The sequence below is a fragment of the Mytilus trossulus genome, chromosome 10 (assembly GCF_036588685.1).
Source record: "Mytilus trossulus isolate FHL-02 chromosome 10, PNRI_Mtr1.1.1.hap1, whole genome shotgun sequence".
NCBI classification, from domain to species: domain Eukaryota; kingdom Metazoa; phylum Mollusca; class Bivalvia; order Mytilida; family Mytilidae; genus Mytilus; species Mytilus trossulus.
The window spans coordinates 25,352,661-25,375,460 of NC_086382.1; the positions used below are offsets into that span (position 1 = coordinate 25,352,661).

Consider the following 22,800-nt stretch of genomic DNA (forward strand, 5'->3'; position numbering starts at 1 on the left):
AGGGGTCCTGATCCTGAAATCCCGGGCTTAAAAACATGAAATACCGAGATGCAGAAATTCATATCCCGAAATCCCAAAATCGAAAAATATATTCCCGGATCTCATAAATCCCGAGCTTTAAAACACCCGATCCCGACGTCCCGAAAAAGGTCCTGCCTCACTCTAATCTCTGCCCTTCTTTCATTTTTGCCAAATCACTACTTTCACGTTTAACAATAAATTTTAATGCCCCATTTATGGGCATAATGTTTTCTAGTCTGTGTATCTGTGCGTTCGTTCATTCGTTCGTCCGTCCGTATGTCCCGCTTCTGGTTAAAGTTTTTGGTCGAGGTAGCTATATAGTTTTTGATGAAGTTGAAGTCCAATCTCGAAACTTAGTAAATATAGTGGTGCCGATGTGGCATCCGTGAACTTTGGACACATTCTTGTTTCCACATGATTTACCAGGAACATATATATTTAATATATATGCAACTGGTATGACCCCTTAAATAGTAAACATTTCAAAGAAAACAGTAGACAGAATACAGAGTCTCTATATATTAAAGTAGTATAATCTTAGTTTACATGTAGATAAACGCGAAAAATAATGTCCTCTCCAAGGAGGTATAATAGTTGTGGTTCTTACGATCTAAACACCATGATATGGAGAACGCTCTGATTGGCTTATTTATTTTTCATTTTTGTTATCTATCATACGATTGGTTGTACTTCATGTTTCAAACCGGAAGTCTCATCTGACTAAAAATCAGTCTGATGACGGAATCAATATCCGGACTCCTTTTTGTCGTTTTTCTCCAAAAATAACTCAATCTGAAAAATCATAAGAATGGATGACAAATGCGACTATGCATGTTACCTATAGAACACAGAGACATGATGATTAATTTATCTTGGAAGGAAGAGAAGCGACACACAAAATGAGGTCTTCTCGTTTAATAGTATAGATGCTCAAGTTGATATTTTTTGAATAATATATTATTATTATTATTATCATTATGATTATTATTATATTATTATTTTTTTTATTTGCGACATCAACATACAGTCGAGAACCAGGGACAGTTACAAACATCAGGAAAACCCTAGATAGCAAACGTTAGAATCTAGACGGAAATCCAGTAGACTAAGCATGTTCTACAAAGCAACACATGGAAAGGCGGCTGTCAACATACTATCATACGTGACACTGAAGACCATGCATTTAGACTACCTCAACAAGACAATACCATCCAGAAAATTCACTCAGATCAGTACCTCCACAGATGCCTACAAATACAGCTACATACCACGCACCATCACTGACTGGAACAGCCTGCCTCTTGAAGCCTTCCAAGCTAATCTCTAGAATGCTTCAAGGAGCAACTTCGGAGACTGCAGCTGTAAACAGAAATCACCTGTTTTTATCCAATTTTAATTGCATTTGTAAATACTGAGCACGCAGGTTGACGTTTGCACATGTACAGCAGTATCTGCGTAATGGATGTCCACTGCAGATCAATAGTATAGATGTAGATGTAGATGCAATGCGTGTCAAATTCTCTTCACTGACCGTCCAAACGACGTTAACTTTTCAATTAGTTGATTATAATTTAATTCCAATTACATTTAAGAGAGTGTCCAAACTTTAGTTTAAATCGAATTAATGTGAATAAACCGTTGGCAAGGCTGAACTGACACCATGGGCGAAACGTCTATTTTCATGTACGCCCCTTTTTTCTCTACTCTTCAAAAAATTAACCCCTTTTTTCTCTAATCTTCATTTTTTAAAGGCATTATTCTTTAATCATTTAACCCCATCCAAACCGTCATATACTAGTATGTAGTCATTAACTAACAAATATGCATGTGCTGATTTGTGTCACGCCATATCCTTTACGTTTCTTTTATATAGACTTGTTTCGTTGACGTTTGACAAAAACTTTATTCCTGAAACATCAATATTACTCTCATAAACATGAACATGCGATAGTCGTATTCACAATCGCGCTTGTTCGGTAACTTCCGGATAATTCCGGAATTATGGTTTAGGTTGATATCGACTGCATAACATGAACACATCAGTGTAACATGATTTGCTCTTATTCCAAAACGAGTCTCCCAAGTTCCTCCACTTTCAGTTCGACCAAAATATGGGCAGGGATTTTTTTAAACCTATTTCATGGAAAAGACGAACGTAGATTAATGAGTATTTAACTTAAAATGGAACCCACTTTTGTGGAGGAGATAGAATTCCAAGAACTACAATTCTACGAGGTTATGCTTCTTGTATATATATATCTGTTTATATGTCAGTCTGTCAAACCCTGTCCATGACCATGTTTTGTTTTTCATATTCATATTCTCCACTATAGAATTATAGCTTAGAGTAGACATAAAGTTATGAAAGATACGATTACATTAAGTTTGTGCATTGTCAACTACTATCAGTAGTAATCAGGTGGACAAAAACCTTTTAGATTATATGATAATTCCACAGCTCTTAAAAATTCTAGTTACACTTCGGCCCCTGCTTCGGGTAACACGAATTACCGAATAACAGTGTTATTATCCGAATAACACATGTAATGACCGAATAACTTCAAATATCAATATTTATGTAACAGTAAATTTGGTCCGGTAGGAAAATTTGTCCGCCGGACATTTTTACCTAGGTAATCAAGTCCATGGCCATAATTTTACTAGGATTAAAAGTCCTAGGACAAATTCTCCTAGGAAAATAAGTCCATAGCTAGTAAAATAAGTCTGGCATTTATTTTTTTAGGAAAATTTGTCCTAATACATGTTTTTCTAGTAAAATTAGGATCATGAACTTGTTTACCTAGAAAAAATGTCTGTTACCCATACCTGCCAACTTTTGAAAATGCCCATGGGGGTTTTAGCGCGCGATAACAATTTCAAAGTTTAAAATTCTTTGCGACGACTATTTTGCGCGTGCTGTTTTGTAGTCTAGAAAAAGTGTCATATTTGCATGATTTGTAAGATGAGCTTACATCCCTTTTTATACGACCGCAAATTTTGAAAAAATTTTCGTCGTATATTGCTATCACGTTGTTGTCGTCGTCGTCATCGTCGTCCGAATACTTTTAGTTTTCGCACTCTAACTTTAGTAAAAGTGAATAGAAATCTATGAAATTTTAACACAAGGTTTATGACCATAAAAGGAAGGTTGGTATTGATTTTGGGAGTTCTGGTCCCAACATTTTAGGAATTAGGGGCCAAAAAGGGCCCTAATAAGCATTTTCTTGGTTTTCGCACTATAACTTTAGTTTAAGTCAATAGAAATCTATGAAATTTTGACACAAGGTTTATGACCACGAAAGAAAGGTTGGGATTGATTTTGGGAGTTTTGGTTTCAACAGTTTAGGAATTAGGGGCCAAAAAAGGGCCCAAATAAGCATTATTCTTGGTTTTCGCACAATAACTTAAGTTTTAAGTAAATAGAAATCAATGAAATTTAAACACAATGTTTATGACCACAAAAGGAAGATTGGTATTGATTTTTGGAGTGTAGGTCCCAACAGTTTAGGAATTAGGGGCCAAAAAGGGACCCAAATAAGCATTTTTCTTGGTTTTCACACCATAACGTTAGGATAAGTAAATAGAAATCTATGAAATTTAAACACAAGGTTTATGACCTTAAAAGGAAGGTTGGTATTGATTTTGGGAGTTTTGGTCCCAACAGTTTAGGAAAAAGGGGCCCAAAGGGTCCAAAATTAAACTTTGTTTGAATAATTGGGGTTCTTTAATATGCCGAATCTAACTGTGTATGTAGATTCTTAACTTTTGGTCCCGTTTTCAAATTGGTCTACATTAAGGTCCAAAGGGTCCAAAATTAAACTTAGTTTGATTTTGACAAAAAATGAATCGGTTGGGTTCTTTGATATGTTGAATCTAAAAATGTACTTAGATTCTTGATTAGTGGCCCAGTTTTCAAGTTGGTCCAAATCTGGGTCCAAAATTAAATTTCATCAAAAATTGAATAAATGGGGTTCTTTAATATGCCAAATCTAACTGTGTATGTAGATTCTTCATTTTTGGTCCCGTTTTCAAATTGGCCTACATTAAGGTCCAAAGGGTCCAAAATTAAACTAAGTTTGATTTTAACAAAAATTAAATTCTTGGGCCTCTTTGATATGCTGAATCTAAACATGTACTTAGATTTTTGATTATGGGCCCAGTTTTCAAGTTGGTCCAAATCAGGATCTAAAATTATTATATTAAGTATTGTGCAATAGCAAGTCTTTTCAATTGCACAGTATTGTGCAATGGCAAGAAATATCTAATTTCACAATATTGTGAAATAGCAAGATTTTTTTTAATTGGAGTTATCTTTCTTTGTCCAGAATCAACTTAAATCTTTGTTATATACAATATACAATGTATATTCACTTTTTACTACCAACTGATAATTAAATAATCTTTACCATTCAGTGATAACACGCAGTTTTTTTACATCTTAATATTTTATGATGTATTTAAATGAGTATTTATTGTTGCAAACTCCAATAGAATATTTTAATTGAGATTAGTTTTGGAATAAGGGAAAGGGGGATGTGATTAAAAAATTGGGTTCAATTTTTCTCATTTGAAATTTCATAAATAAAAAGAAAATTTCTTCAAACTTTTTTTGAGAGGATTAATATTCAACAGCATAGTGAATTGCTCTAAGAGAAAACAAAAAAAATAAGTTCATTAGAACACATTCATTCTGTGTCAGAAACCTATGATGTGTCAACTATTTAATCACAATCCAAATTTAGAGCTGAATCCAGCTTGAATGTTGTGTCCATACTTGCCCCAAACGTTCAGGGTTCAACCTGTGCGGTCGTATAAAGCTACGCCCTGCGGAGCATCTGGTTCTCATTTGAAATTTCATAAATAAAAAGAAAATTTTTCAAACATTTTTTTGAGAGGATTAATATTCAACAGCATAGTGAGTTGCTCAAAGGCAAAACAAAAATTTTAAGTTCATTAGACCACATTCATTCTGTGTCAGAAACCTATGCTGTGTCAACTATTTAATCACAATCCAAATTTAGAGCTGAATCCAGCTTGAATGTTGTGTCCAATGGACTCCATACTTGCCCCAACCATTCAGGGTTCAACCTCTGCAGTCGTATAAAGCTGCGCCCTGCGGAGCATCTGGTTATATTTATACAATGACTTTGTTTCAAGAAATCTGGACTGTGAATGAAACCCAAAAGCGTAAAAATCGTGGAACACAGTGGTACAAAAATCATAACTGGAATAAAGAAATTGAAACAAGCATGAACTTGTTAGAATGGTGACCGTATATTGAGTTCAGAAAGTTGACAAACATACGCATTTATAATTTATTAATTTATAGCAAGCCCTTAGATTTAGCCATGCCTTTCGTTTTTTGTAGACAAACAGAAAACATCCTCTGTCCCAAATTGGCAATACCCACGATAGAGTCATTAAACAACTTTATTTCATATCGGTTAAGAATAAGCTTCTCCTATTGAATAAAAAGAGGCCACATGACATTCATTATTCTTCAGTAATACATTCAATCGGTCATTAACAGAACAAACGGACCAGAAAACTGGTCGTTAACGAACTTTTGACATGATAATGACCGATGGGGCGTGGTTTCCGTCTGATAATGACCGTTGGAGCGTGGTTTCTCTGTTAATGACCAGTGGGGCGTGGCGTCTCTGTTAAGGGAGATGTCCCTTTTATAAAACATTTTCCTGTTTTCAATATTATATTTAAGTTGTTGAATTGTTTACTATATGTTTTCGTTAATTATAAAATTATAGAGAACTTGAATAAGTATTTATATACTGAAAAACAGCACTAAAAGAATGGCATTATTACTACGACTGGTATTCACTCTTGCCATAGTGATAATATAACTACTCGAGTTTGCTTTAGGCATTTTGAATTAATGAGAATTTACCAAAACATGGTTTCTCAATGAAATAAACATTATAGTTTTTGAAAAACTGGTCATTATCATGATACAGGGACTGCCCATAGGACAGTGGTTTTAACTGCGACAGCGATAATGACCTCGCCTCTGGCTCAGTCATTATCACTATCTTAGTTAATACCACTGTCCTGTGGGCAATCCATATATCACGATAATGACCAGTTTTTCAAGAACTATTATATAAATATGTTCAACATTGTAATTATATTTGCATATTAAGGACCAACCCTATTATTTCCACACTGTTTGAGTTTTCATTTTATTCTGTACTTATCATACTTGTGTTGCATACCAATGCATTTGCTTCATTTTACTAGGACAACAACAACTGAAGAGAGCATTTCTCCACGTTTCTGCTGTTTACTATAAAATAGGTTTCTAAGGCATCAATTACATGTAGAACAGTGGTTGCCAATCAGAGATATATATTAACGAATTTGAAAAAGCGTCACCAGCATATGGAGTATATGTGTCTCAATTGATACGTTATTCTAGAGCTAGCTCAAAGTACGTTGATTTTGTTGAATACTGCTTTCTCAAAAGTTGCTAAGACAGGGCTATAAATCAATCAATTTAAGGTCATCACTCAAGAAATTTTATGGTCGCCATTATGAGCTGATTTGCCATTATGACAAAAGTGTGTCAGAAATCATATCTGATATTCTTCCTCAGTCATAATAACCTTCCATCATTTCTGAACTGAACAAAGAAATAACATGAAGGGTGCCGTATACGGTGCAGGAAATGCTTACCCTTCCTGATTTTTCCTGAGCACCTGATTTCATTCCAGGTTTTTAGTGGAGTTCGTGTTGTTTCTTATTTATTATTTGTATCTGTTGATGTAAATGTCTTTTGGTTTTATGAGTCTTTGTTTACTCCTTGGTTTTGATTGTTATTGTCTTATACACGATACCTTATGCATGTATTTACATGATATAAGCTTATTAATAAACTTGCATATATATATATGAATAACACATGACAAGAAGGTTTCATATGAAATAAAATTTAAAAAATAAAATCCTCCCACCAGCCCCTTTTTTTTCAAAAATTTGGATGAAAATCTACTAATTAATTTTGGTTGGCCTAATCTCAAACAACTGTCCATTGTTTAAAAGTTGCAGTTTAAAAATTTAGTACAAGATCATTGTAGTTTGATACAATGAAGATGTAAATTATGTTGGAAATATAAATTGTTGTTAATCTATGTTAATAGAAAGAAATCATATTTACAATATATCAAATAATATAGATTTATATTTCTTTATAGGTTGTAGGGAAAGGAGCATTTGGAGTTGTCAGTAGAGCAAAATGGAGATCAAAAGATGTTGCTGTAAAACTTATAGAAACCGAATCAGAGAGGAAAGCTTTTATGACAGAGTTAAAGCAACTGTCAAGAGTTAATCACCCTAACATAGTCAAACTGTATGGTGCTTGTACTAAACCCCCAACAGTAAGTACATTGTATATGGTTTAAATATGATTATGATGATAATGCATGTGTGTGGTACACCTGATCATGCTGATATTTAAAAGAAATATTTCCAGGTTGAAACTTTGAAAGAATAAAAAACTTCAAACTAAAAAAGTTAAAAAAAAATGTGTTTGGTTGTAGGCATAGGTAAGAGATGAAAATCTGAAAATATTTCACATCAGATATAAAGTCATCTTTTTCACACATATTTTCTACATGTATTTATGAATAAAGGGAAGTATTATAAAAAAGAAGATGCTGTATGATTACCAATGATACAACTGTCCATCCAAGTCACAATGTATAAAAAATTAACAATTATAGGTCAAAGTATGGACTTCAACACAGTCACAGAGCCTTGGCTTAACCTGAACAGCAAACTATATATAAAAGGCCCCAAATAACTAGTGTTAAACAATTCAAACAGGCAAAACCAAATCTCTAATCAATATAAAAGACTAGAAACAAGAAACACCTATGAACCACACCAATAAACAACAACCACTGAACAACAGGCTCCTGACTAGGAACAGGTGCTTAAAAATGCAGCAGGTTTAAACAGGCACCAACCTTCACCCTAACCTTAGACAGTGGTGTTACACTACAACATAAACAGACAAAGAAAATATATTAATATATATATATATTAGATATTTTATTATACATGTACAAAAATTGCCTGAAATTTTAGGTATGTCTTGTAATGGAGTATGCTGAAGGTGGCTCACTGTATAATGGTAGGAACTATAAACAACAGAGGTGTAACAATATAATTGAAGTACAGATGCTGTGTCCACATTTTGCTAACAAGTTTCAGACAATGTTCTGTCTTACATTCTGTTTTGAAGACATTTCCAGATCCTCTGGTTTTGATGAGATGAAACACATCTTAAAAATCTCCTGGACAGGCACTTTTAAGATGAGCTGCAAAATGTGTCTTGAGTTATCTTTTCTGAATGAAACAGCTGCTTCTTCAATAGAACAAAAAGAACATTTGATTTATTACATAATTGCTCGAAAAAGGTTATAAGTTTTAAAATGGAAAGTCAATTTCATGGTAAAATAAAAAAAGAAAAATGTCTAAGCTAACAAAAACTCAAAAAATAGAATTTAGCCTTGAAAAAACAGTGATAAAATCTGATTCTCCTGAACAGATAGTGATTCTTGTTCAATCACAACCAATTGCACTGTTCAAAGAAAAATATGATTATTAATAACTGCTGATAATATAAGCATGATAAAAATAAGATGTTGTATGATTTCCAATGCGACAATTCTCCACAAAAATACAACCAAATGGTACAAAATGTAGATTTCTATTGTCGCATTGCTTAATTTTAAGAAATTTCGACTCCTCTCAATTTCTGAATTCATTGGAATAATTAGAAAATCGTAATTTGTTTTGTTTATGTTAAATATTGTTTCCATATTCGACCTGCTTTAAATCAAATATACTTGTATATTGTAGTGCTTCATGGTGCTGGTCCACAACCAATTTATAACACTGCCCATGCCATGAGCTGGTTGCTTCAATGTTCCATAGGTGTGGAGTATTTACATGGCATGAAGCCGAAAGCATTGATCCATAGAGATCTGAAACCTCCAAAGTAAGTATAGAAAAAGCGTACCTAAATTAAGAAGTTATATATGATAAAGACAGATCATAAGAAAAAAAGGGCCATAAGAAGACAAAAAAAAAAGTTGTCTAATGATTTTACAAGTATGTTGGTGTCAAAACCTTATTCATATACTGTAGTTACATAATCATTAGCGGGATACACATTTTACCGGTACAGTGAACCTCAAATTTGGAAATTCAATGAAATACACATTTATAAATTTGTTAAACTGCGAAAATTAGAAGCCATGAAAAATTCAATTATTCCCAAATACAAGAACATTAAGGTGGTACCCAACACTTTGACTAAAATTAATTTGGCTCGTTTAATTTTCTTAAAATTCTTACAAAGTATTTACTTTGACCCATTGACAAAAATATAAAATTTTTAGAAAATTTGAACCAACCGTTTTATCAGAAAAAATACACTGGTTATATAGCAGTTTGACAAAAACTAATTTTGATCATTGAGAAGCTTAATATTCCCTTAACGACACAACGTAATTAAAACGTTTAGCGGATTTAACAGAGTTATCTCCCTGTAGTGTTAGGTACCACCTTAAACAAGGAAAATAAATTAATTCACAGGCTTTTTTATGTATATCACTGTTCCCTGATAGTTGTTGGAGTATAAAAGCATGTCCCTCAGAGTTAACATCTACAATTGGATTCCCTTATTTCCATCCAATTCTTTCTTCTTTATACTCAAGATAATTTGACATTATTCCTTGTTGCATCTGATTGATGCAAACTTATGAAGTATTTCAAATTACATATACATGAAATATATATTACTAAATATTATTATTGAACCAGTTAACTATTAGATAAAGTATTCATTTCAAGAGAAGACATCCAATTAGAAATATATCTGAACCTACAGCAAATAACATATTTAAAAATAACACAAAAAGGTTACAATTTAATTTAATTTCATCAACAATAGTTTATATGATCTGAGCAAAACTTTGATTATCTCCCTTTGAACAGCAACTTAGAAAGAATGTTTTGTCTCAGCTACACCTAGATCAATAAATTATAGATTTGTTAATAATGTTAAGGCCAAAAAAAAATATATGTCTGTTTCCTGCTTCCAAGTCAAATAAATCAGGGTCGGTAGGTCGGGATTTTTTTTTTTTTTTTTTTTTTTTTTTTTTTTAATTTTTGCACTCCCTGTCAGATTTGCAGTCAGTTAAATGTCATGTCTGGTTAGGGTCCTGTACCCCAAAATGATTTAATCTCTTTAAAGAAGCTTTAATTGAATAATCCTCGCAGTGCTGACATTTTTTAAACCTTAGTTGTAGCACATTTGTGCTGGGAGCAGCCATTTTGATTGTTTGGGCATAGTAAAATACGGATCTGGACCGGACCGGAAACGATTTTTTTTCCGGAATTGAATAAAAAGATCTAGGGTCGGCGGGTTTGAGTCAGGGTCGGTCGGGAAACAGGAAACATACATATATCTTTTTTTGGCCTAATGAAGATTATTGTCTTTATTTAAATGATTTTTTTTTTAATCTGAAATTTCTATTAATGAAAATTTTGTGAGCTTACTGTTCCTCTTCTTCTTTTATGTTTAGGGTAGTTGTATAAGAATCAGAATGAATATAATATTAAGCAGTCAATCAATAATGATATTACATTTCATTACACATTTGAATTATACCTGTACTGCTATGCCATATTTAAATGTTTTTCATAATTTGGAGATTTAGGTATGAATCTTTGATTGTTTCTGTTAAATTTTTTCCACCACTTTATAGACTGTGACAATTTCCAACTAAACATTTTGTATGGAAAACTGTCTGTTGTTAAAGGGTGTTATTTTTGTCCTGGGTTCTATTATATTTTATTGTCTTGTTTAGATTCACCAAACATTTTATTTTATGGTAATGGTACTGTTTTTGAAAGAATTGAAATTTTGTTGTACAAATCATTAAATATGTATCATAAAAAAAAATCATAATCATTCCTTTTATGTACATTAGGTTAAATTAAAATTGATGACTTCATGGACTTTGTAACTTTATTGACTTTTTAACATATTTTCAGTTTACTTCTTATAATGGGAGGGACAGTTCTGAAGATCTGTGATTTTGGTACGGCTTGTGATATACAGACACACATGACCAATAACAAAGGAAGTGCTGCTTGGATGGCACCAGAAGTCTTTGAAGGTAATTAAACACTTAAGACTCTAGTGTATTCTTGGTACTGTTGAAGGTTATCTACCATCAACCATCAAGTGTATTGGGTAATATTTAAATCTCCATTAAAGAGTCAAGTGCATTTTGGGTAATATTTCAACAACATCCTAAACAATGGTTATTTAGCTGATTACATATGCTATTTTCATTTTGGTGTATAAACCATCAAATGAAACACATATTTTGACAGATCCTCGAATGGCCACCGGAAATGAGATCTTGAAGTGTTTCTGGAAATTAATTTTTTAATTGTAAAAAAGGTTAAAGTTAAATTTAGATTAGCCATTTTTGTCGAGCCTTCGACTTTAGTCGAAAAAGCGAGACTAAGCGATCCTACATTCCGTCGGCTTCGGCGTCGGCGGCGGCGTCAACAAATATTCACTCTGTGGTTAAAGTTTTTGAAATTTTAATAACTTTCTTAAACTATACCGGATTTCTACCAAACTTTGACAGAAGCTTGTTTATGATCAAAAGATAGTATCCAGAAGTAAATTTTGAAAAAATAAAATTCCATTTTTTCCGTATTTTACTATAGATGGACTTAGTTTTTTTCTGCGGGGAAACAAAACATTCACTCTGTGGTTAAAGTTTTTAGAATTTCAATAACTTTCTCCAACTATCCTGGGTTTGTACCAAACTTGGACAGAAGCTTGTTTATGATCAGAAGATAGTATTCAGAAGTAAATTTTGTAAAAATAAAATTCCATTTTTTCCGTATTTTACTATAAATGGACTTAGTTTTTTTTCTCTGCAGGGAATCATTACATTCACTCTGTGGTTAAAGTTTTTAGAATTTTAATAACTTTCTTAAACTATCCTGGGTTTGTACCAAACTTGGACAGAAGCTTGTTTATGATCATAAGATAGTATCCAGAAGTAAATTTTGTAAATAAATAAATCCATTTTTTCCATATTTTACTTTTAAATGGACTTAGTTTTTCTGCGGGGAACCATTACATTCACTCTCTGGTTAAAGTTTTTAAAATTTTAATTACTTTCTTAAACTATCCTGGGTTTGTACCAAACTTGAACAGAAGCTTATTTATGATCATAAGATTGTATCCAGAAGTAAAGTTTGTAAAAAGATTACTCCGTTTTTTCTGTAATTTACTTTAAATGGACTTAGATTTTCTTACAATCATAGAATAGTAACAAGAGGAATAGTTTTATTGATTTTTTTCCTCATTGTTGTTGGGCATGCGATTTACAGCAAAAAATGCGAGACACTGGGTTCCGCGGAACCCTTACAAATTTTTATGCAAAGTGAGTGATCAGGACTCGTAGAGAAGGACCAAGATATAAAATATGGAATTTTGAAACCACCATTGCTTATTATATAAAGTAAATAAATTGTTTTTCAGATCTACATACCCACTTTGTACAATTAAAAAGTTTCATGAAAATAAACTAATGATTCTGATTATGACAAAAATTTTGAACCAGGGTGTAATTACCCTCAACAACATCTTTTACTTGTAGTTACACTTTAATACAGTATAACTTATCTTGATTAGAAGCACTCAATTGCATGCCATGATTAAATAATATTCTTTTCTTTTGCCAGGAAATATGTACAGTGAAAAATGTGATGTGTTCAGTTTTGGTATAATTTTATGGGAGGTGATTACTAGACGGAAGCCATTTGATGAAATAGGAGGACCTGCTTTCAGAATAATGTGGGCTGTTCATAATGGTAAATAGTAATGTTTCACATGTGAGATACAATGGGCTTAAAGTGTTTTAATATGGTTATATCTTCACATATTTATTACTGAATAAAAATTGTACCAGTCTGTTCCTCCTTAATTTCAACTTTGTATTGGGTCAGTATCAAAATATTTTTCATGCCCCACCTACGATAGTAGAGGGGCATTATGTTTTCTGGTCTGGCTCCATTTGTGCGTTCATCCGTCCGTCCGTCCGTCCATTTGTCTGTGCGTCCGTTCAGGTTAAAGTTTTTGGTCAAGGTAGTTTTTGATAAAGCTGAAGTCCAATCAACTTGAAACTTAGTACACTTGTTGCTTATGATATCATCTTTCTAATTTTAAAGCCAAATTAGACTTTTGACCCCAATTTCACGGTCCACTGAACATAGAAAATGAAAGGGGGAGTTTCAGGTTAAAGTTTTTGGTCAAGGTAGTTTTTGATGAAGCTGAAGTCCAATCAACTTGAAACTTAGTACACTTGTTGCTTATGATATCATCTTTCTAATTTTAAAGCCAAATTAGACTTTTGACCCCAATTTCACGGTTCACTAAACATAGAAAATGAAAGTGGGAGTTTCAGGTTAAAGTTTTTGGTCAAGGTAGTTTTTGATGAAATTGAAGTCCAATCAACTTGAAACTTAGTACATATGTTCCCTATAGCATAATCTTTCTAATTTTAATGCCAAATTAGATTATTACCCAATTTCACAGTCCATGTAACATGGAAAAGGATAGTGCAATTGGGGCATCCGTGTACTTTGGACACATTCTTGTTTTACTTTAAAAATAAATGTGATATTTTAGAATGGCATTGATCTTCTTTTTTTATATTGATAGGTGGTTACCTTATTTTAAAAGTGCCTTCCCTGGATACAATAACATTATAAAATAAATTTCTGTCATACATGTATGTATTGATTATGAGATTTTAATTTTGAATTCATTTCTTTGCATTTCAGGTACAAGGCCTCCACTGATAAGTAATTTACCCAAACCTCTAGAACTTCTTATGGTCAGGTATGTATAGATACTGTAATCAGTCTTATTAAGTTCACACTGTTGTATACATGTATTCAATTTTTAATTGCAAAGTCACATGTACAATTTCCCCTGCAAACACAGAAATCAAATGGACTATATATGTATACAATTTTAGGTGAAATAATACTATGATTGAATTTATACTCACATTGTACACTCATATGTATATGAATGCAGCTTGTAATGTTTTACATCATTTGATTTAAGTGCCTAAAGGGGAAAAAAATAATGGAAAACTACAATATATCCAAACATAGTTTAATATGAGTGTTTCAGAACCTTGGCTACCCATGGAGATACTGTATAATGGTAATCATAGTTTACACAGATTCTTTCTAACATTGATCTCTGTAAATATATTTGAATGTTATTCCTTCATTTACAGGTGTTGGTCAGGTAACCCAGCAGAAAGACCCTCTATGATTGAAGTGGCAAGGATCATGACACATCTTTATCAGGTGAGTGTCAGATATTCTGTTTTGGAGATTTCTTTTATGTTTAATGAATGAAAAGTAAGATTTTTACATAAGAAATGGTAGCAGGTTGGATGAGAAATTTTGTCTTTTTCTGAACACAGCATGTAAGAACAAGAATAAATGTTGAAAAATTATTGTATAAGTGATAAATTGTACTGATCATAATTATAGACCTATAATATTGCTATTTCTTAATCTGTGCTGCTTGAAGTATTGACATTATAGAACAATCAATTTTCCATTGTGACATCAACATTCTATGGGAACTTTTGTGATCTCCGTTAATGGCGGACAAATAGTGATAAGGTATTATTAGGATGTTATTTCTTATATATATATAAAAATAAGAAGATGTGGTGTGATTGCCATTGAGACATCTCTCCACCAGAGACCAAATGATGTAGAAGGTAGGCAACAATAGGTCACCTTACAGCAATTACAGTCTGTTTGCATCAGAATTTAAATAACAAGAAAAATCAAATTACATACATTGAAACATTCCAACACAAAAAGGTATTTAAATGATTAAAATGAATCTATTTATATTAAATCATACATGTGTTTACAGCTGATTGAAATGAGTTTGTAGCTAAAGGTAATATATAGAATAGCAGTGGCGGACCGCGTACATCATCACAGCATATGCCATGTATATATAGCATTGAAAGGGTTAAGAGTAGACTAGTCTGACAGATAACCATTCTATAGCAATCCATCTGTAGGACTAGGCAACTTCGAAAGGAGGGTAGTTATCCTTACCTAATGATGACTTCACGGTTCAGCTAGCAAGCAAGCTAACCAAAGATATTACCTTTTGCTACACACTCATTGCATTCGGCTGTAATTCACATCTTTAATTATTAGAGCCAATTTTCCAGATTTCTTCGAAAAATGCATTTTTACTTCAATCCATTAAAATTGGTACCCACACAAGTTAGAAAAATCCTCAGTAGAATGATTAAATACTCTATTATAAACTGAGCAGCATACCATATTTGCTATAAAAATATGCTCTATTAGAAATTTACCAAAACATAGAAACATACTTGTGAGCATCAATGGTGTTGTACATTTAATAAGTTATTTCATCTCTTCTTGTTTGCAGTTTTTCCGAGGAGCAGAGGAACCTTTAGTTTACCCTAACAATAGACAATCATGTGAATCACCTGACTTCAGTAGGTATTTTTAAAATTAGTCAATGTAAGAATAATGTTATTTAGAAAACAAATGACAATTCAAAATGAATAGCTACTATACTGAAAATTCCGACACTTTTGTGTACTATTGCAATTTTTATGCCCCACCTAGGATAGTAGAGGGGCATTATGTTTTCTGGTCTGTGTGTTCGTCCGTCCGTCCGTTCGTCCGTCTGTCCCGCTTCAGGTTAAAGTTTTTGGTCAAGGTAGTTTTTGATGAAGTTGAAGTCCAATCGACTTCAAACTTGGTACACATGTTCCCTATGATATGATCTTTCTAATTTTAATGCCAAATTAGAGATTTTACTCCAATTTCACGGTCCAATGAACATAGAAAATGATAGTGCCAGTGGGGCATTCGTGTACTGAGGACACATTCTTGTTTTTAAAAGGTTTTCCGAAATAAGAGAAAAATCTTAATTGAAAATATGAAGAATGGTCAGCGGGCATCTATAAACATTTCCAAGCAAAAAATAATTAACTTTTCAAACAAAAATTATATGGTAGTATTCAAACTTTGAAAAGCCACTAAATCAGTTATCCACTGAAAAACACAATAATTCCTCAATCCACAAACATTATATCCATCTTAATAAATGAATACACAAGTATGTTATTTTTAACTTGAGATAAATATTCAAAATATGGTAAGTCAAAGGAATTTTAAATATTTTTTTCATGATTTTATTCTTTTTAGTGTTTGATGCTTAGGTCGTTTCAACAAAATATACTGAGGAAAATTTAAATTCAAATCAAACTGAGGAAAATTTAACTTCTAATTTAATGTGTTAATGTTTTATTTTTAGCCTTCAGTTCAGTGCCTGTGACAACATCATACTCCAACACGCCACCCAGTTCTAACACATCAACAACGAGTCAACAGACAGGAGAATCACGCTCTGGTACTCTTATAGGATCAGACACAATCAAGAAATCAGACGAGTTCAACATACCACCTCCTCTTCCTCCCAGGGCAAATCCTCCAATTAACCCACCAGTGCTAGAGGTAAGACTTAACACTAGGAGGCTACACATGTAGAATAATAACACATAAAAAATCAACTTTAGGACGAATCAGAAATGGGCTTGCAGTCATAAAACTTCACAAAACGTCACACAGTTCTCAAGAGTTCAAAGGTGCGTAAGAAACACAAAATCAGCATTTTTATTTCCTGAAGGTCTGACATTTTAAGAGAGATGACTTTTGAATTAAAGTTATAAAGCATAGTTAGGTTTTACTACAGCAGGACAAAAAATGTGTATAACCAGACATGTCTTTTCTTCATGGAGGTGATGTTTATAGCAGGTTTGACTGTTTTGGATGCAAGTGTGGAAGTTATAGTCCCATTTCAATCATTTACAAATACTGTAATTTCAGAATTTTTTGCAAAATTTTACATGTAATTATTGCGAAAAATGCGACACAGTTGTAAACACAATGATTTAAACTCGCATATTGGAATTAAACCGGATTTCTGTGAAAATCATAAAAATTAAAATCGCACTGAAGTCTAAAATGACAAAATCGCAATAATAAATGCACTCAATAATTTCTGAATTTACAGTATTGAAAAGTCAATTTACTAGTGTGTTATAGGATTTCTTATTATTAGTTTGGAGCTAATACAGACCACTCTTGTTCTTTAACTTATATTCTGCTATAAAAAAGTGCTGTTTAACCAAACAAAGCAAATATACTAAATAGTTCAAATACAGAAGAAGTGATTTTAAGCCCCACTAAGAATATATGTAAATAGTAAAAATATTAAAGGTGGTACCCAATACTTTCACTTAAATTAGATTGGCTTTTTTAATTTTCATAAAATTTTGTCTAAGTATTTACTTTGACCCTTTAACAAAAATAAAAATAAAAAAAAAAATTTGAACCAACTGTTATGTCTGAAAAGTTACACTGGTTATATAGAAGTTTGACAAACACCAATTTTGATCATTGAGAAGCTTAATATTCCTTTTTCAACACAATGTAAATAAAACGTTAAGCTGATTTTACAGAGTTATCTCCCTGTAGTGTTAGGAACCATCTTAATCATCAATCACTGATTTTCACTCTGACAAAGAACAAAAATAGAATATCCTGAAAATTACAGATGAAAATTATTTGGTTGCTTTAATTTATATTTTGTTTAACATTTCTCAGGATGAACAAACAAGAGGACAACAGAGTGCCCCACCCTCCCTTGCCGGAAGTCGAGATAGTCTAAATGATGCTGCACGGGCTGGTACCCCAGACCATTTAAAACGTTACTCAGCAGACAGTACTCTGATGAAATGTGATATAAACAGGGAGATAACCAACAGCAGTAGTGGCAGCAGTGGGAACTCTTACAAAGGTAGGTAACTCTTGTTTAAAAACTATCGGGAAATTTAATGGATTGTTACAGAGTATATGATATGAAGAGTCATGAAGGCGATAGTACAATTGAAATGATTTTCTGATTTTTTTTAGGCAATTTTAGCATTCCAGTTAAGAAACTTATAAAATATAAAATAAGTGAGCGAATTGATATGATAAATTGATATTAATACTCTTATTAAGTATGATAGATTAGAGACACTGATATACTGATATCGTTGATAAATGATTTGTCTTGTTTATTTGTTTTCAATTTTAATAGTAATTTTTGTAGATGTCTCTTGTTGAAGCATGAATTATTTTGCATGGAAAGATTTTAAAAGATCATAGCCCCCCAAAAAAGCCATCACTATTCACATTTGTATTTGTGTTTGTTTTGATTTAACCTTACAACCTGACAAAAATTTGATAAAAAAAAAATCTTTTGTTATCTACAAATATTTAGTTCATAGGAAAACATGCAATAAGGATGTTAGCAATCACAGATTAGATATATTTTGTATTGTACTTTCAATTTAGATGCCAAATATGATAATATAACAATTAGTGAAACTTTTTCTGAAAGTTACTTTTTGGTTTTTATGAGATTTCTTATAATTATAGTTTACTTTACATTAAGATATCTGTTATATTCAATTTTGCATTTACATTCTCTGATTTCATTTCAGTCTTTATTCTCACTATTTTCATGGCAACCTTTTTTCGATTTGACTAAAATCAAAGGGAGCTAATATTTTTTTTGGAAGATTGTTGATATAAATGTTTTAGTTGAGTTAAATGGACATGCACTACTATTCAGATTGTACTAACTATCAGTGTGGTTTTTACATTGACATTTACCTGATAGCATAAATAAAAGGTAATATTCTGTTTAATATTTTGAACAAATTACCAAATATTTGTTTCTCTAAATTCTAATGTTTTAAAAAAATGGAGTTATTGCCCCTTGGACAGATAAAATATTTGCAACTGTAGGGCAAGTTGGAACTCTATTCTTTTATAACGAAATTGACATACCGGTACCATGGTTATCCTTATGTTTGCCATTCCTTAAGGCACTCTTATGTGTAAGTTTTTAAATTAGCTGTTTCCATTATCACGATTATTAGATACTCTAGATCTTATCAAGAAAAAGACATATAATTATGGAGAATATAAATTAAAGGGGCCTACTTTGGATTCATTTATTTTCGTGGGTATCAATTTTCGTGGATTGCTGAAAACTTGCATATTCGTTGATATTTGATTTCGTTTTTTTGACAATATTTGTATACAACACCTATTGAAAATATGTATTTCGTTGAACATTTGATTTCGTGGTTTGCCTGTACCCACGAAAACCATGAAAATTGGTATCCAAAGAATAATAATAAATCCACAGTATACCAAATAGACTTAACTTTTGGACGTTAACTTTAGTTGTAAAACAAACACTTTCTTTGTTAACTGAAATAAACAGCCAAACTGTATCTTCGAATTATGCTTTTATAATTCCACTTAGATAAATTTCCTATACATGTATTGAAAAAACTCATTAATAAACAGAATATTACCTCTTACAACTAAATACTTAATCCAGCTACATGTATATCTTTAATCTTATATACTGTACTTTATATGTTTTTGTGATTTTTTATCTATCGTGTAATCATGGCATTATTAATCCTCTGCTTCTGCTAGGCCATCGTAGGGCGGGATCTCATGGCACCATTATAATGATTACGGGTGGAGTAATACAGACACCAGTGACTACCTCCTCAGCAGGTGAGAAACCACAACTCGAACTCTGACCTCGCTTTTCTGTCTCCTTATGTTTTTAGGTAGAAGATCGTTGGAGCTATTGCTTATTTTGGTCCCAGTCTCGGGTTTTATAACAATCGGTTTCAGTAGATAAATTGGGTTCTTTCATCACAATTTTCAGATTTTTTTATGTTTAATATATATATTTTTTTAAAGTAAACTTATGTTCAGATTGACTCATTAGGCCAGGATTTTTTAATTTGTTGGTTTACGGATCCGCCGACCCGATTTTGTCGATTCCTAGAATAAAAATAAAATTGACTTTTCATGCTTTTTTATTCCCGCCGACCCAAACAAATACATTATCCCTGAAAAATAATTAAATTCTTCTTTTTTTATGAAATGAAATGCATGAATCACTAACAAAATTGATAACACTCTCTGTTGTGAAAAAATAAAACTTCCAGTTTACGTTTCTAAAAATAGACAAATCAATTATAACTGACCTTGAAATGTCGTTTACGCAAATAATTTTGCGGAACGAAATCTGTGTTTAAAAACCCATTACACAATAAGTTCGTTTCCCTTATTTGTCATCAGTCTGTAAAATGCATAATCTCATAGAAATAGACTTGTCCAAATGTGGACAGGTGGAAAGCACCTTGGAAGTAAAAGTTCTGAATATCAACAAGTCATTTAGAATTTTCTTGTTTCATGGATATTAAAAAAAAATATTGTCCATTTGGATTAAAAACGGGAATGCATGACACTAGATTAACCCGATATTCTCGTTTTTTCCGTGGACGAGTCTATTACGTTTTTGACACGTAAGTTGAAACTTATTTTCGTACGACGATTTTTACATTTTTTTCTTTATCAGTTTTCGTTTTTGAAGATCATTACTCACCAAGTTTTCTGGAATAGATTAAGAGCTACGCGAATTTGTTTTTCTTGTTTGTAAAAAGACAATTTGTCTTTGTCTGTGAACACCCCCCCCTTTTTTTTTTTACAGCAAATCATTAGACAATGTCATGCGATATTTATGACAGCTGAGCAAGAATATTTCATCGAACTAAAATTTGAAATGATGACAAAAAAGCATAAAAATATTTTGTTAGAAAGGTGAAATGTATATTTATTTTGCATTTTTTTTTCTGTCTTGAAATTTTTTTTATTTTTTTTTTTTCCCGACCGACCGACCCTACTTTTTCATGGGGAAAATCCGTAAACCAACAAATTAAAAAAACATGGCCTTAGCAGTCATATCACATCTTGTTATTTTTACATTGAATTGGGACATTTTGGAGTAGGAATATTTTTTTGGGGTATTTTTTTCAAATTGATTTGTCAAATAAAGATTTGTTTTTCAAAATAGAAAAAAAAGAGATAGAAAAAAAGTGTTTTAATTACATGGCCATATTACACTTTTTGGCCCAATATCATTTATAATTAGTTGTTTGTAAAAGAATCCCACCTTTTTCTAAGTTCATGTAGCTCTTAAAGGGGGCTGTATATCATGTAATGTACATAATGTATGGAAATATGTTTAGGTTTAAGTATAAAGATAATTTGGTGTCTAGATTAAGTGTGCTCTAAATCCCTGGTATAAGTTAACCTCATAAAAAATTATTATTAAATACTAATGCATGCTGTAATTAGAGCTGATCTGATGCCTTTTTAGCCATAACTACTTTCATTCATAAGTATTTATTGGATATCTCCATTTCAGAATCTAAAAAACTTTTGACTATAAAATTGTCAGTTCTTCTGAAAGAAAATATAAATGCAGAGTTATCGGTTGATGTTTCCATCGTTAGTATGGTTAGGACGTCTTAACACAATCCCGATGTTTAAGTGTCTACTTTTGAACATGTTTCTAGAAATGCATTAGATTCTGAAAATGGAGAATTTGAAATTTATGCTGTAGGATTCTAACCATATATATGAATGAAATTCTTTCTGTGCTTATGGATAAAAAAAGACAACAGATCAACAGATGAGAGTAAGAATTTTCTTAACAGTTTTATAATTGGAAACTTTTATCCAATGCTGTTTTAAAGAAGCATATCCTGTGAATTTGAATTTCTGTTATCTTTAAAGCCATGTCGAAATTTTATGATTTAAAATAAATAAAATTTCAAAAGCATGAACATATGATTCTATCTAAAAAAAATAAAATAAAAAAAAAACTGTTAAAAGAGAATTTTCACTCCTTTTTATTCATCTATGGATATAGTATTTTGTACATTATTATAACTTCTTTGCCTACCCTAACAGTCTCTTTATTTAATATTTAGCCATACCAACTCATCTACGACATACCTCGTACACTACCGCTGCACTCTTATCACCAAAGTTTATATCCGATCAAACACAATTCAAATTTCCAGGTAATATAAAGTTATCTATCTTTGACTACTTCCTGTCACTAATGAGTGTTATTAAACCTGGGATTCTGGTATTGGCAGGTTAAATAGATGTTTTTTTCAGAATGTGATTTGAATGATATCACAATTTTTACAAAATTGAATTTGCCCTTAAAATGATTTTTTATTATTAAGTTAAGTTTCAAACTCTCATATTTTGGCGAAGTATTTAAACATTGAAGTGAAAAATAAATACTGTGGATTCATTATTATTCGTTGGATACCAGTTTTTCGTGTATTTCATAGGTACAGGAAAACCACGAAATTAAATATCCATGAACATACAAGTTTTCTTTTATACATGAAAATTGATACCCATGAAATAAATGATCCACATATGTCAATGATATTTTTTTTACATATTAAGGTTTTAGAAGAATACTTCATTGACTACGCCTCAGTCACTTTAGATGATTTGCAAAGACAAACAATCAGTAAATTACATCCGTATGTTGTATTTAAAATTGGTTGAATGAAATCTTTTCAGCTGGTCCCTTTTTAATGAAACAAACATCTGTTTTGGCTAACCTAAATAGCAATGGCCAGGATACCAGGTTTCAAAGTTAAACGTTCCTCACTTATC

General features: G+C 31.9%; 1 protein-coding gene across 7 annotated transcripts in view; it reads left to right on the top strand.

Moving 5' to 3' along the window:
* Positions 1–2,031: 2,031 nt before the first annotated feature.
* The window catches only part of LOC134687095 (mitogen-activated protein kinase kinase kinase 7-like), a 65,403-nt gene continuing 44,634 nt past the window's right edge, over positions 2,032–22,800 (top strand). For 2 of the 7 annotated variants that reach the window (XM_063547074.1, XM_063547075.1), the window contains exons 1-13: positions 2,032–2,256; positions 7,230–7,412; positions 8,125–8,170; positions 8,902–9,040; positions 11,104–11,228; positions 12,823–12,951; positions 13,924–13,981; positions 14,391–14,463; positions 15,587–15,656; positions 16,484–16,683; positions 17,836–18,028; positions 19,732–19,815; positions 22,089–22,181. In XM_063547074.1, coding sequence (XP_063403144.1) covers positions 2,203–2,256; positions 7,230–7,412; positions 8,125–8,170; positions 8,902–9,040; positions 11,104–11,228; positions 12,823–12,951; positions 13,924–13,981; positions 14,391–14,463; positions 15,587–15,656; positions 16,484–16,683; positions 17,836–18,028; positions 19,732–19,815; positions 22,089–22,181 — 1,447 coding nt within the window. In that variant the 5' untranslated portion in view covers positions 2,032–2,202. The remainder of the gene's footprint in view (positions 2,257–7,229; positions 7,413–8,124; positions 8,171–8,901; positions 9,041–11,103; positions 11,229–12,822; positions 12,952–13,923; positions 13,982–14,390; positions 14,464–15,586; positions 15,657–16,483; positions 16,684–17,835; positions 18,029–19,731; positions 19,816–22,088; positions 22,182–22,800) is intronic. The other 5 variants (XM_063547077.1, XM_063547078.1, XM_063547079.1 and 2 more) reach the window with 3 other exon arrangements.